Source organism: Eucalyptus grandis, chromosome 1, assembly GCF_016545825.1.
Source record: "Eucalyptus grandis isolate ANBG69807.140 chromosome 1, ASM1654582v1, whole genome shotgun sequence".
NCBI lineage: Eukaryota > Viridiplantae > Streptophyta > Magnoliopsida > Myrtales > Myrtaceae > Eucalyptus > Eucalyptus grandis.
This window is the reverse complement of record NC_052612.1, coordinates 53,727,381-53,741,889: the sequence shown is the minus strand read 5'-3', so window position 1 is coordinate 53,741,889 and position 14,509 is coordinate 53,727,381. Positions and strand designations below refer to the sequence as shown.

General features: G+C 42.9%; 2 protein-coding genes across 3 annotated transcripts; both read left to right on the top strand.

The window, feature by feature from the left end:
• Positions 1–1,592: 1,592 nt before the first annotated feature.
• LOC120287614 lies at positions 1,593–7,712 on the top strand. The gene is made up of 11 exons (XM_039300601.1): positions 1,593–2,552; positions 3,429–4,244; positions 5,049–5,134; positions 5,248–5,342; positions 5,540–5,735; positions 5,768–6,306; positions 6,534–6,872; positions 6,977–7,069; positions 7,188–7,245; positions 7,332–7,562; positions 7,667–7,712. The coding sequence occupies exons 2-11, from the start codon at positions 3,468–3,470 to the stop codon at positions 7,710–7,712; spliced, it is 2,460 nt and encodes an 819-aa protein (XP_039156535.1). The 5' UTR covers positions 1,593–2,552; positions 3,429–3,467.
• Positions 7,695–12,002, top strand: LOC120288337. Of its 2 annotated transcripts, none has more exons than XM_039302269.1 (4): positions 7,695–7,788; positions 9,159–9,606; positions 10,276–10,471; positions 10,804–12,002. In XM_039302269.1, exons 2-4 carry the CDS (start codon positions 9,433–9,435, stop codon positions 11,673–11,675), a joined length of 1,242 nt encoding a protein of 413 aa, XP_039158203.1. In that variant the 5' UTR covers positions 7,695–7,788; positions 9,159–9,432; the 3' UTR covers positions 11,676–12,002. The 2 variants fall into 2 exon arrangements, with proteins under 2 accessions (XP_039158203.1, XP_039158201.1); XM_039302267.1 differs by having other exon boundaries at positions 10,276–10,719; positions 11,052–12,002.
• The last annotated feature ends 2,507 nt before the right edge of the window (positions 12,003–14,509 follow it).

Sequence of the window (14,509 nt, the reverse complement as noted above, 5' to 3'; positions counted from 1 at the left end):
CTTTTAAAAGCTCTTTGTGAAGTCTTTGAGCAAAATAGCGTTTGGGGAATTTACACATTTACAAATGAGTTTGTGATAAAAAAATTATTAAAAAAAATAAAAAAAGACCGGCGAGGGCGTGACCGTCGGCCAAGACCTCCGGCGGCCGCCACGGGCGACCTCAGGCGACCCCGGATGCGGGGGCGGGTCGCGCGGGCCGTCAGCGACCTCAGGCGACCCGGATGGGGCGCGAGGTCGCGCGCGTCGCGCGAGCGGCCTCGACCTCTGCGACGCCGGACTGGGCGCGAGGCCGCGCGTCGAGCGACGCCGCCTCGACCTCCGGCGACCTAGATCCGAGGCGTCGAGGTCGCGGGAGGACCCGCCGCCCGGATCCGGTCGCGACGGGGTTGCGCGGACCTCGCCGCCCCCGGATCCGGGGCGGCGGAGGTCGCGGGAGGTCGCGCGACGCCGCTGCGACCCGAATCCGGGGCGGCAAGGTCGCGCGACCAGACTGTCGGCCGCCGAGCCTCCGGCACTCAGTGATCGGGTCGCGACCACTGACTGCGACCCGAGATGGTCGCGCGGCCTCGGCGAGCTCCCCGCGGAGGTCACGGTGCGCAAGCGGCGGTCGCCGGCCGCCGCAACGCTCGCGACTCGCGGAGGTCGTCCGACTCTCCGACGACGATCGCTAGGTCGCGGCGTCCTCAGAGGCGTCGGCCGGAGAAGATGAAATAGTGTTTCATCCAAGGGCACGAACCTAAAAAACAAAAATTCATGAGGACAATTTTGGAAAAAAAGAGTGAAGCAGTAAGTAACGCGTGGGCATGCTGAAACGAGGCGGAGTCCTCTGCCTCAGGCCCTCCTTCCTGGGGCTTTAAATCTAAAAATGCTAGCATTTTGTCCATAGTGCCTTCCAAGTTTTTCCCAAACGCCTTTTTTTTTTGCCCAAAGGACTTTGGACCCCGAAGGGCTTCAGGAAGTGGTTCCCAAACGCACCCTTACTCCTGGGAAAAAAAGATTCTTGAATGCATGTGCAGCCCCGCTCCTTGATCTTAAACCGTTAAAAATCACATGGACCACCCCCCCCCCATATCTCGTTTTAAAAGCGAGTAGAACTCGCATGCGTCGAGGACATTAAAGAATCCTTCCATTATTTTTGACATCATGGCTATAAATAATGCGCTAAACACGTTGTGAAATTTATATATCAAATATAATTATGTCATTAATATTTTAGATATCGTTATTAAATGATAAGATTAATATTAAAAATTGTGAAAAGAATAAATGAATGATAAAATTGTATCGTCAATGCACCAAATGAAAATGCATGATTTCCAATCACTTGAACATGGCTAGCTAACGCAATGGTTGACTTGTATTCTTGGAGTGCAATCTCACTTATTCGGCTAATTAAACAAATAAGATCATTGATTTGAAAGTTTAAGAGATCAAATTTAAAATGGAAAGAAAAAGAAAAGAAAAAGAGAAATGGGAGTCCGAGGCGTGTCCCTCGTGCGGGACTTGGGCAGGTGAAGGGGCGATGGATGGTGAGAGATATAAGAGAGAGGAGGAGAGGAACAGGGCACGCCCCCGTTGCCACTCTCTCAACCGATCGTCGCCCGCTCGCTCGCTCGCTCGCCTTCATAGACACGCCCAAATCACACACACCTAAAACTCCTCTCCCCTTCCTCCTCCTCCTCCTCCTCCTCCTCTTCCTCCGCCACTGTGATTTTCCTCTCTCTCTCTCTCTCTCTCCTGTTTTGCTCGCACATGCGATTGATTTCGCGATTCATAATCGAATCTCGATTTCTTATTTTTACTTTAAAAGCCTCCCCCTCTCTCTCTCTCTCTCTCTCTCTATTTTTCTCTCTCTCGCTCGCTCTCGTTCCCATTTGACACCGACCCTTAAAGTTTGAGCTTCTTAAACTCGGGGGGGAGTTCATGTTGGGTTTTGGGAGCACCGCCACCGCAAGCAATCCTGCCTCCCGGCGATGGCAGAGCGGAAGCAGCGGGACGTGGAGGAGCTTTATTGCGCCACGGACCTGATTCAACAACCCGAGGCACGTTCTCTCTCTTTTGCCCTAACCGCTCCTCTCCCCCCCTCCCTTCCCCCCACCCTTCCGTTCCCGATCAGTCCCCCTAATCACTTCCATTTCAATTCTCCCCTCTTGAATCCTTCGAATCTGTGCCCAAAAATTTTAAAAAATTAAAAAAACCCTCTGCTTTGAGTCGATTGGTCCTTCCTTTGGTGCGCCGAGGCAATTAGGGTTTGGGCTCAATTTGATCCCCTTCCCTTCCTTCGCGTTTCGGTTTTCTTTTCTTTTTTTTTCTCTTTTGAAGTCTGCGCATCTCCCTCTTTTCTCCTCGCTGATTTCGGTGCTTACGAGCCCCCGATGATCTGATCCTCCCACCAACGATTGAAGAGTGCCGAGCGCTTGTTCTTGGAAAATCTCTCAATTGATCTGGATGCTGTCCTTTTAGATCACACCAGTGTTGAAAGGGCGCTGTCGCATGCAAGGGCCGGGGGACGAGGCCTATTCTAATTCAAGAAGGATTCGGTGGCTAATCAGGTAGTCCGCCCTTTCGTATCTTGCTTTCGCAACTGGAATTTCGTCTTGTACCTGCATATTCATCCATCTGTTGAGGTCCAGCATGGTCCCTATCGAGTTTGAGGCAAAGACATTAGTATCGGCGAGCAAACTGGTTTTTACATTCATTTGTGGAGGGTATATGTGAGTTCTAGTTGTAGGTAACGGGTTGGTTCGGTTCTGTCCTTAGATTGGAGGAACCTGCCTGTTTGTAGATATGGGAGCTGGACGGTATCGAGCCGGCTGAACATCCAAAGTTCCATATCAGTTTGAAGACCGCTTTTGAAGCGATAGAGACCGATCCATAAATGGCCGGCACTCGAATTATCCTGGTGCTTGGCTCACGTGCATCATTTGGGTGGTTATGGGCGGTGGTGGAAAACCCAATGTAGCCCCTCTAAACTTCCCCAGTATTTTCTTTTCTGCTGCTGTACAAGTCAAAAAGGGCTTTTGTGTTTCTATGGCGTCTGGTGTGCGAAGTGTGTTGCCAAATAAGGAATGTCAAGTTGTCAACCGACCATTAATGGCCACATATACAGTGGACCGCTTCTCTTCTACTTCTACCATAATTCATCCTGGGTTAAGTTTAACTTTGGAATACACGTAACCTTTCAAGCCAGAAATATGGCTTTTGCATGGATTGATTACACATGAGTTAAGGATAAATTCCAGAAAGTGTCGCAAACACCATACTTGTGATTGCATTTTCACATGTCTTCTTCTGAAAATTGACTAGTTGGTGTTTTGTATGTTCTATTGAGATGTTGCTTCCATTTCCCGCTGTCTTCGTGCATCTGCCTTTTCTTGCCTATATACAGTTTTACTAATTTATCTTATTCTTTTGGTTTGAATGGTAAGGTACCATCTCCAGATGTCAAAGGATTTGGGGGGCCTTCCATGAGTCAGAAGAAAGTTAACATTACAGCAGAGTCTGGTACCTGTAATGTGTGCTCTGCTCCTTGCACATCTTGTATGCATCTTAATCAAGTTATTATGGGATCCAAAAGGAAGGAATATTCCGATGAAACCTGTCTCGATGGTGTAGCCAGCCAATATTCTGCTAATGACTATGATGTTTTGCGGCCTTTAAGTGGTGCATCAGCACACAGCCCACAAGGCACTGCTGACGAAACAAGTCGTCCACAGGGGTTCAATTCTGGGTATTCCTGTGATAATACTAAAAACAAACCAGCTTCAACTGATGCGTCCGGTGCTTTAGATGAGGATTTGACAGTACGCAAGCTATCTGACAGGGAAAAACTTTCTGAAACTTATCTGCCTCCTAAACCTTGGTCTAGTTCCGTGGAGATTAATATTTCAACCGAGGATTCCAAGCCAGTGGAAGGCCAAGATGATAATATATCCTGTGTTAGCAGTGGCAATGATCTAAACTCCAGGGCTAATAATGATGATTCCTATATAGACAGAAAAGTTGCTCCCTCTAGTTCAGTTTCAAGTGGCAATCTGTATCCAGAAGGAATGAGAGTATCAATTCAAGAAGATGGAAGTGAAAGAGATGATCAGGAAATTCCATTAGGAGATTTTAAATCTCTTAATGAAGATAACCAGGTTGAAAAGTTAACTGAATCACTTGAGACCCCTGACGTGCCAGACCCTTCACCACAAGTTCTGCCTGAGGATGAGAGTGAGGGATCGGATATCCTGGAGCAGGATGTAAGCAATGCCACTTCTTATCTTTTTAACCGTACATTTCAAGTACTAAGCTATTGAGATAATGTTTTCCGCTGTTTGAGTGATATCACTGGAACAAACTTTAAGCTGTTAAAATTATTTGTTCCTTGTTATGTCATGACATAAATTATATGACTAGCGGGACGTGAAAATTGTATAATTGGAATTTCAAATATTTAATGGACTTGTTATGACTATTGGGTGATAACTAATGTCTCGTGGACACAACTTCCATCCTTATAACTGGAATTGTGTCACTTTTGTTATTGCTGCCAAATGTGCAGCACTCCCCCTCTCTCTACCTTCTTTTTTTCCCCCTTTTTTTGTGTATGTGGTTGAGAAGTCTGACTGGTTCTTTCTGGGTCCCCTGTGAGTAGCAAAGGGAGAACAAATATAGTTGGGTCATAACTTAGTTTCAAGTAAACTTGTCCTGTCAAATACAAGGAAACAGCTCTAATGTGATTTGGTGCATTTTCACACGGGAATTGGGAATTTCGTTGCTTAAGTCATGACATGGTTTCTTGTTTCTTCTGTAGAACTTTGTAATCTAGATAGCATTTAAGAAGAGGACAATGTTTCTCTAAAAAAGCACAGAGGATGATGATCATTTTTCATGGTTTTCTGCTTTCTTCATTCATTATTCTCAACTGATTTTTCTTCTATGTGGCACCTTACATTCTGTCTTTTCATATGAACTTGTTCATGTGTATACATATTTGAAATATAGTTCAATATTCTCATTTGGTGGAAAATGGCATCTTGTTCATTTTTCTCTCTCTGAAACAGGTCAAAGTTTGTGATATCTGTGGGGATGCAGGTCGGGAGGATCTACTCGCTATATGTAGTAGGTGTAGTGATGGTGCAGAACACACGTAAGTAGAAATTAGTCATTTATGAAGTTTTGGCAGGTCTTTGCTTGCTTGTTATGGATTATATGTCGCCCTTTAACAACACCAATTTATGAGATTGCTATTGCATCACTCAGCTATTGCATGCGAGAAATGCTTCAAAAGGTACCAGAAGGTGACTGGGTGTGTGAAGAATGCAAGTCAGCTGATGAGAATGAAAACCAGAAGCCAGGTAAGGAAATAGTAAATGATGAGATAATGAAGTTGACTGTCTGAAGTGCGAGCAACCCACATTGAGGCTTTGATCATATGAGTTGAAAGTTTCTCTTTTAAAATGGAATAACTGGTGTAGGTATTGAGGGAAAACATTGTCTAGAGTCACTTCTGCTTCACAAGTCCCTGATAAAAGTTTCGTTGAAAATATCGAAGTCTCTCCAACGGTTATAGGACCAGGATCATCAAAGTTGTGTGGCTCCACTAGGAGAGTCACATCATCAAGGGATTCTTGCTTCAAGAATATTGATAAGGGAAAAGCGAAGCTAGCTCGTCAAATGTCATGTGTAAATTCTGTTCAAGACTTCCCAGAGGGTGCACGCTCCCCCAGCCTTCCAATCTTCGATCCAAGGTACTTTTTCATGAGAATGTTGGACACTCAAGGAAGTGCTTCTTCTGCATCAATCACGATACTCATCTCTGTACTTGTGGTTATCTTTTCCTAGGTACTTTATTGAAGTCCAATTCATTTAATGCCTTCATTGCAAAGCCAAAAGTAAAAGTGATTGACGAAGGAATGATTCAGAAGCACAAAAGCATAAGGGAGAATTCTTCCTTCATTTCAAAGGAAGGGCCTACCAAAATAATAGGCAAATCGATGTCATTCAAACACGCAAATCCAGGCCGTCCACTTGCTGTTGATGCCAAAGTTAAAATGCTTCCAACTAAACTCACCCATGTTCAGACTCCAAAAGGATCTAAGAATCTTAAAGAAGGGAGTGTGCTTGATAGGATGAGTTTACGTAAGTTAGACCGCACTTTTTCAAGTCTAACAAGGGACAATTCTACTCCGTCTACACCTAATTCTGATCAGAAGCTTACATCTTGTGGGGAACCTTTGCAAGGCTCACCTTTGAGCAACAACCGAGATTCAAAGCTTGCACAGTCTGATGTTAAACCGGCTGTTTTGGTTAAATCTGCTGGTAAGGGGCTTAGAAATTGGTATTTTATAGTTTGGAGGAGAGAATTCACTGACAATTTCATTACTGTTGCATAGCTCTATCTTCTTTCTTTGTTGTGTAAGGTTGGTTTTGTCTTCAGCAACCTTACTTATTTCTTAAAATTGTCATGACTGACACTTGGTGAAGAAATTCTTGGTTAGTTGTTGTTGGATCTTCTTCCTCTGATGAAATATATAATTTTTCTGCAGAATACAAGTCAAATCAGCTTGATCAGAAAGAAGAACCCTTAACTAGTTCTTCTCGGACTGTCGAGAAACATTGTATTGAAGGCAATGGCCTTCGACATGATGGGTTGTCTCGCTCAAAGGGCTTGGCAAATCACACTGACAAAGCCCGGGATTGTTCTGTTAGTCGCTCAAAGCCGGCAGTTATAAGTGGTTCAAGAAGCATTTTCTGTCAAAAATGTAAAGAAGTCGGTCATGATGCAGAGTCTTGCCCTGTTAGTAGCTTGCAGGTTGGAACAGATGTTTCAATGACCAGAAGTATGAAAGAAGAGATTACAACAGTAGTAAGACTAAAACTCCGATAACATCTTCTATGCTGAAAAAGCCTGGAAGAAGAAACAAAGGACCTGAGAAATCTGAGGATTTGTCTGTGTCTAGCCCCACACATGGATCCCTATCATTTCCAGACGTCTCGAGGAAAGTTATGTCTGCTGATGGGCCATATGAAGGGCAGGCAGTTCGTCAGAGCTGTACATCTGATTCCCGCTTGCAGATGATTGGCAATAATGCAACACAGCTGACTGGACCACAAAAGGAGCTACTTCCTTAAAAGGAGCGAACATAGATTTCACTAGGCACCCTGAGGGAGTTCTTCAAGCCATTTACCTTGCGTTTCAGTTTTGCCGTCTGCTATTTGCAGGATATCAGCTATTCCGGAGCATGAGTGTATCTGGAGGTATGAAGCCTCAAACTTTATCAAATTTATTATCATCGTCTGAAGGTTAACCTGATGTTATTTTAAGTATTTATTTTATTTTACAGAGGGAGTTTGGAGGTGTGCAGAGGCAGTCAGCAGCTAGATTTTTGTGGTGGACTTCAAGCACATCTGTCTACTTTGGCTTCACCTAGGGTTCTTGACATGGTGAAGAAGTTTTCAAATAAACTTTCCTTGAGCGAAGTACCTAGAAGTTGTACATGGCCAACCCAGTTTTATGATAGTGGTGCTCAAGATGATAATATTGCTCTTTACTTTTTCGCGGAGGATCCCGAGAGGTATGTCACTGACTACTATTTTTCTGCTTATGAAATACGGACACAATGTGCATGTTTTGTTGTGACAGCAAGTTTTTCTTACTTGCTTATTGGTGACGACACAGTTATGAGAGGAGCTACAAGGTCTTTGGAGAAGATGATCAAGAGTGATTTAGCTTTGAAAGGAAATTTTGATGGTGTTGAACTACTGATTTTCCCATCAACCAACTCCCAGAGAAATCCCAGCGTAAGAATCAATTGCTGTGTCTCCTATTTACTAATACTGAGAAAGTTCTAAGTTTACGTTTTCTACCTTTTGCCTGCACCAAAGTTTATATAGATAAAAAAAACTGCTATTTTCTGTTTCTTCTTCTGCTATTCAATGAAAGGGTTCCTCTCGTTTTCCTGATAGGCACTGTGAACTTTATCAGCCAGGTTTTCTGATTTTTACCTTTAAGGTTCTGGCGGTAGCAGGGGAGAGGCTGGTGTTAATTATAGTAGGGCCAGTGATTCTTGCTTTTGTGTCATGTCAAATTCAGCTCTAAATCAAACACGGCATGTTTCAAGCATTTATCAATCATGTTATATTCTTGAAACCCAAACACGACATCTTTTTTTTTTTTTTTGGGTAAATGGGTTATGTGACAGGACATGATACATTAACACGTTGTTTATCAATCATGTTATATTCTTGAAACCCAAACGTGACAATTATTTTAAATGGGTTACATGACATGACATGATACTATTAACAAGTTTAAACTACTATATCTTATACAAATGTGTACATATGTAGTTAAACGTGTAGTAACATGTCTAAGTGTGTCTAAACATGTGTAAGATGTTGACCAGTTTAATTAAACGTGTCTAAGAATGTCGTAGATGGGTAGAAAGGATCAATCCGTCAACGGCACATTCATTATCCGTGTAAAAACGGACTGACCCATTTGTGACCCGTAGACAATTAAGCTGAATTCTAACATGCTTAAATACATTGTCCATATGGTGCAAACGAGTTATGTCAAAAATTGCCATCTATACTCTATGGGATGAAGTTGCAAATAATCTTTATACATGCCACTACATTAAAGTAACGCATCTGGTTTAGTTATTGCCAATACCCATGACACCCGCAATTATTTGGGGGGTTGTGGGGAGAGGTAAAAGTAGGTGCTGGATCCTAGTACAAATAGAAAGGGTGGCCTGCCTCTTCCTAATTCACACCCTAATTCCTGAGAAAGCCATAGTCTTATTTCAGGTTCTTTGCATCAATTGTAAAACTTTGCCAGTTATGCTAGCAACTACTTTTAACAGATTCATTTTTCAAATAACCATCGAAATTTTAATCATTAGTCTGAAGTCATGGGAAACTATACAATATTGTCCAGAATGAGATAAATCGTGTAATCAACTGTGCTAGTCTTATCCGTGACTAGGCTAAGCATTGCACGTTCTTGAATGATCCCCCTGGTAGTAGGGAAGGGCTTCATCATTACTGCTGTCGAAGTGGCATCTCTTGAATTTTTGTAGGTTGAGTAAGGATAGAAAATTTAAGCTTTCAGTAATATGTAATGTCCTTCATACAATGGAGAATAACAAAAGACTTCTTGTTGACAGGCTGGAACACGTTGTTTTATCTCTGGGGTGTTTTCCGGGGAAGAAATGTAATTGGTTCAGAGCAGCAATCTGGTTCTTCACTGAAGTCAAGTATATCCACTTGAATGTGACACTTCCAGAGAAAGATATTCCTCCTTCTGTTGTACCGTCATCTAATAAGCTATCTCTTCCTAAATGTAATGGTGAGAATCTGCCTCCATGTGGTAAATATTGCGAACAGAGTTCTCCCTCTGGGAATCCTTCATTGGGCAGTTCTCAGATCACACCATCATCCATGGCCATGAATGGAAATTGTCATGCAAAAGACTCTTCAATTGATAAGATGCGTATATGTTTGAACGAAGTCTCAATTGAGGAAGACAGTGGACATGATTCCATTGATTTGCATGGCTCCTTTACAAGCAGTGACTGGTCAAAGCAGCAAAAGAAATGTCCTCAAACATCCCAGGCATGAATCTTTCTTAGAATGCTTTCTGTGCATTCCTTTTTTTTTTTTTTTTTTTTTTTGTGTTGTGGGTGGGGCCCTCTATGTATGCTGCTTATGACTTGTCTAGGAGGTTTCTTATACTTAATAAGATGTTTTACCTGCAATACATGGTCAGTGTTTCCCATGAAGAGGTGAATTTGATATTAACTGAGACATCAATAGGGTAATTTACTAATGTTGTGCATTCATGAAGAAAATCGAAATCTTAATGGTCCTTTTTGGTAGAGGGTTTGCACCTTTTGCCTTGAGTCCTTGCAATCCAAGAGATTCTGAGCCTTTGTCACAAGTAGCATATTTTTGTTAGTTTGCTTTGTATTCTGTAGAAAATTGTTACAGCATTATGTTCTAGCTTTGTTTGGTTTATTGGTTTGCTTGATGTCATTGATGTGAAGTACCCAAATAGCACTCTTCTTGTTTCTGTTGTTCCATTGCATCAAATAGGTTATGTAGTTGTTAATTTCTAACACTGTTTCTGCAACTATGTAGAACCTGACACAGAGTGTGAAACTCGTGATATTCAATTTTTAAGTGTTTATGTTGCAGAATTTGTGATTGTGATAGCGTTGACCGTTCTCTGGTGATCTTAAGTTTTTTTCATGGTTCAAATGACATCTACAATACTTTCTGTAGAATGAAGTTTCTGGTTCAGATGCCATAGTGCCCATGGAGCTTCAGCCGTATGTAACAACTGGTGCCCATAGTAGTGCCGAAGATGATAAGATGTTGATGCAGTGTGCTACCTCTCCGGACAGAAAAGTTTCTTTGTCCCATTCTTTGCTTGGAGGAATCAGGAATAGCAGGGAGCAAGAATTGCATGGCATGGGAAATGAAGTGAAGCTTGACAGAATCTTGAAGGAAGAAGACAGGCTCATGGATAGAGGTGCTGCAGTAGACGTAGAATCAACGACTTTCGATGTGCTCAAGCATTTGCAGCATGAACAGAAGCAAGGTGCTGCATTAGAGGTAGAATCGACGACTTTAGATGTGCTCAAGCATTTGCAGCGTGAAAAGAAGCGGCGACATTCAGATCTTGTTGAGACAGCCTTACAAACTTCTTTTGGCACTAATGAAAAAGTGGCATCGAAAGTTTCTTTGTCCCATTCTTTGCTTGGAGGAATCCAGGAATAGCAGGGAGCAAGAATTGCATGGCACGGGGAAATGAAGTGAAGCTTGACAGAATCTTGAAGGAAGAAGACAGGCTCATGGATAGAGGTGCTGCAGTAGACGTAGAATCGACGACTTTCGATGTGCTCAAGCATTTGCAGCATGAACAGAAGCAAGGTGCTGCATTAGAGGTAGAATCGACGACTTCAGATGTGCTCAAGCATTTGCAGCATGAAAAGAAGCGGCGACATTCAGATCTTGTTGAGACAGCCTTACAAACTTCGTTTGGCACTAATGAAAAAGTGGCATGGAATAATGTTAGTAGTGAAAATGTTAAAATAGAGCATGTGGATAAGAAGCAAAAGACTGATTGTAGGGAAATATATGAGGCTAGTAGGCCGATAGATGCAAATCTGGTAGATGGTTTTGCATCACAGAAAAGTGCGCAGGATTCCACTCTGGCAGTTGTGGAGAAGTTGCACAATAAAGTGTGTGATGAGCCGATCAATTTGGAAAACACGGGAACTGCTGAGAGGTTCTTCTTTCCTGTCCTTTCCAATCATGCAAAGGACCTAACCTCAGCGGAGAGCTCCATGCCTTGGAAAACACTGCCGTCATCGGTTCCAGCTCGATCTCATGATGGGGTCCCAAATCTTGACCTTGCTTTGGGAGCAAAAACAAAGTCATCAAACAAAGGACTTCTGCCCCTTTGGATTGGTGTGGCAGATAAAAGCGATAGTCATCCAGAGGCGGTGGCTGCCCAGGAAGAGGACCCTGTTTCTGGTTCTCTTTCCTTGTCTCTTTCTTTCCCTTTCCCAGACAGTGACAAAGGATTTAAACCTGTTCCTGATGCGGAGCAACTATTGCCTGAAAGCCGTCGTGTGAATACATCCTTGCTCCTTTTTGGGGACTTTTCAGAAAAATGACCTTTGGTCCTTGCACAAATGGTGTACATTTAGTTTTACCCAATGGATGTGCTGGGACTTCGTCCGTCCTCTGTTGGCTTTCTGAGGGGAAGGCCTATACCATTTGTTGATAACCCACATAGGATTCACCAATAGTCTTTTTCCAAATACTTGCTTCCTTTTCTTTTTTTCTCGAGTTTTTACTTTATAGCCTCTCCGCTGTTTGAGTGCACAGGCACTGCTGTATGTATATAAGGAGTTGAAAGCCGAGACTTGAAGATACTGAGGAATTTTCGGGCTGTAAGTTGGTAATCTTAATTGTCCCTTACTTTCTTCTCTCTGATGCTATCCGGGCTCTGAAAGCCACAGACAACTTGGAAGTTATTGTTGATCTGGGAATGTCGATGGTGCGTACCAGTCGGTGAGCTTACTCGCCGGTCTCCGCTGGAAACTGTCTTCTCGTGGGGTTCACGGTGCTATTTGAGGGGCTTTGAACTTTTTCTGCCGCTTCAGCTATCTTCATAGAATGGAATGGAGTGTCGCTACTTGTAACAAAAAAGGAACGGGGAAGAAGAGGACTGGGATGGTAGGGTGACTTTGACGTTGTATATATGCATCTAACAAGTTCATCGGTGTTTGGAGGACTGGAACTCATTTACGTTTTTACATCAACATGTCCATGTCCATGAGCTTGCACATCTGCTAAATGTTGCTTTGCTGACGACGTACTTAGATCTTATCTAGTTGCCGCCGTCAGCATTTGCAGAAAATCTTCATATCCGTCGCAGTATTACGTTCACCCTTTCGCTCCATCTGCCCACTTCTGTTGTCTCGTCCAACGCCAGCTCTCACCAGTCACCACCACATTCTCTCGCCCTCTCTCTCTCTCTCTCCTCTCGTCATCCGCTACAGCAGAGTTTCGTTCTCTCTCCCACGGTGCATTAATGTACCCCTCCTTTCTTACTTCTTCTTGTGTCCCTTGCGGCTTTTGTGCCGACATCAATGCCCAAAGGGGCCTTCGGAATAGAGCTGCCATTACTAAGAAATATCTATACTCCGTAGGAGCCGTTCATGTTATGTCGAACATTTCAATACTCTTTTTGACATTCTCTGATACTTGGCCAATAGGTGTTGGAAAATTCGACACGCCAATTCTCTTCGTACTTTCTACAACATAAATTGAATTTGACGCGTGATTGTGACATGACACGTATGGGATCAATTTTTAAAATTTTCAATAAAGGTCAAAAATGTAAATATGTAAACAAATAAAAAATAATAAGGGGAAAAAAATCTCATCTACTCTTCTCTTCTAACTCTCACTTTCCATGACATACATTTTATCCTCATAGTTTATTTCTTTTTCTTCTATTTCAGATTTCACGGTTTGACATGTAAGTCCAACATATGGATTACATTTTCTTCTTTCTTTCCTCCAAGTTTTATGGATGGTTAGAATGGAGTTGAATTTATCAAATTGAAATAATGAATAATATTAATAAATGATGGATTACTTCTTTTTAGTGTAAATTCATCTTAGGCTCTTGATTATTATTTATCTATTTGTGAAATGAATAAAAATGAAATTTGTCATAGTATAAAAAAATGCATATATAATGTATATCGGTGTCAGCTACTTAGGCTGTCGAAAGTAAAGTCAGTGTCTAAATGGGCTCCATCCTTTTTATAAAATGGGCTTGGCTTGATATGGGATGGGCTGGCCCTTGTTTTCCTTTACTTTTAACCCCAAGATTGGGGTCGCAGGCCACGTCACCTACTTTGTACACTAGTTCGATTTGTCAATATGATCATATTAAAAAAAAAAGTTCAAGATTGGCCTATTTGCCCCAAATACTTTTAATCTCAATTTGAATTTGTTTTCAATGTTAATTTGAAACTCAACAGAACCCATCGCTCATGTTGTATAGTGAATACATACATATATATATATATAGCGAGAATGGCCACGGAGTAAAAAAAATGTCAGCGGTGATGCCAAGGAGGAGAGTAAAAGATCAATTTGGAATGTTGCCACGATCCGCTGGGAGGGACGGAAACCCCAAAGGGCTTCTCTTTTTTTGGCGGGGTTCTTGCATCGACATTATTCTCCCATCGATCGTTACTCCGTCCACCGGTCCACCCCAATGGCAATTTTCGTAAATGTAAGGATTAGGGAGGTAATTCCCTCCCATTGACAACAGATGCTCTTTCGATATTTCCGCTCCCTCCCTATCCTCTCTCCCTCTCCTTCCCTCTCCTCTTCTTCTTCTTCTTCTGCTTCCTCTCTTCGATTCTCTCTCTCTCTCTCTGCGTCTTCTCGGCCTGTGTCGTGGGGATGGCGACCTGTTTCTCTCCACTATCGATCTCCCCCGGTAAGCCCTCCTCCTCCTCCTCCTCCTCCTCCTTCCCTTCTTTTGGTTTGTACAAATTCAATTCATCACCGATCGCACCGGGCCACCGAATCGTCCGCCCGATTCGTTCCCATCCTCAGCACCCTACCCTCCCACCTGCCCCCTCTCTCTGTCGTAAATTTCTATTTCACCTTCTTTGTTACGCTTCCTTCTTCTTCTTCTTCTGCTAATATACGCGTTGCCAATGAAGAAGGATCCCGGGATTTTCCTTTTTCGCTCTCTCGCCACCCTTCGCTCCCTTTGCTATCTACCCGTGGTGTTCCTTGTTTCCATCCGGAATTGCTTCCGGGTTCTCTCAGTCGAGTTCGTACTGAACCTCCGTGGAAGCGAACAACATGTTACGTCCTGTGCGCATGAAGAATGATCCTAAAGCTGTCTGTACAATATCACGACTGCGATTGCCGCTTCTTTCCTTCTGCTTACTTACTTTGGGCCTTATCTGAT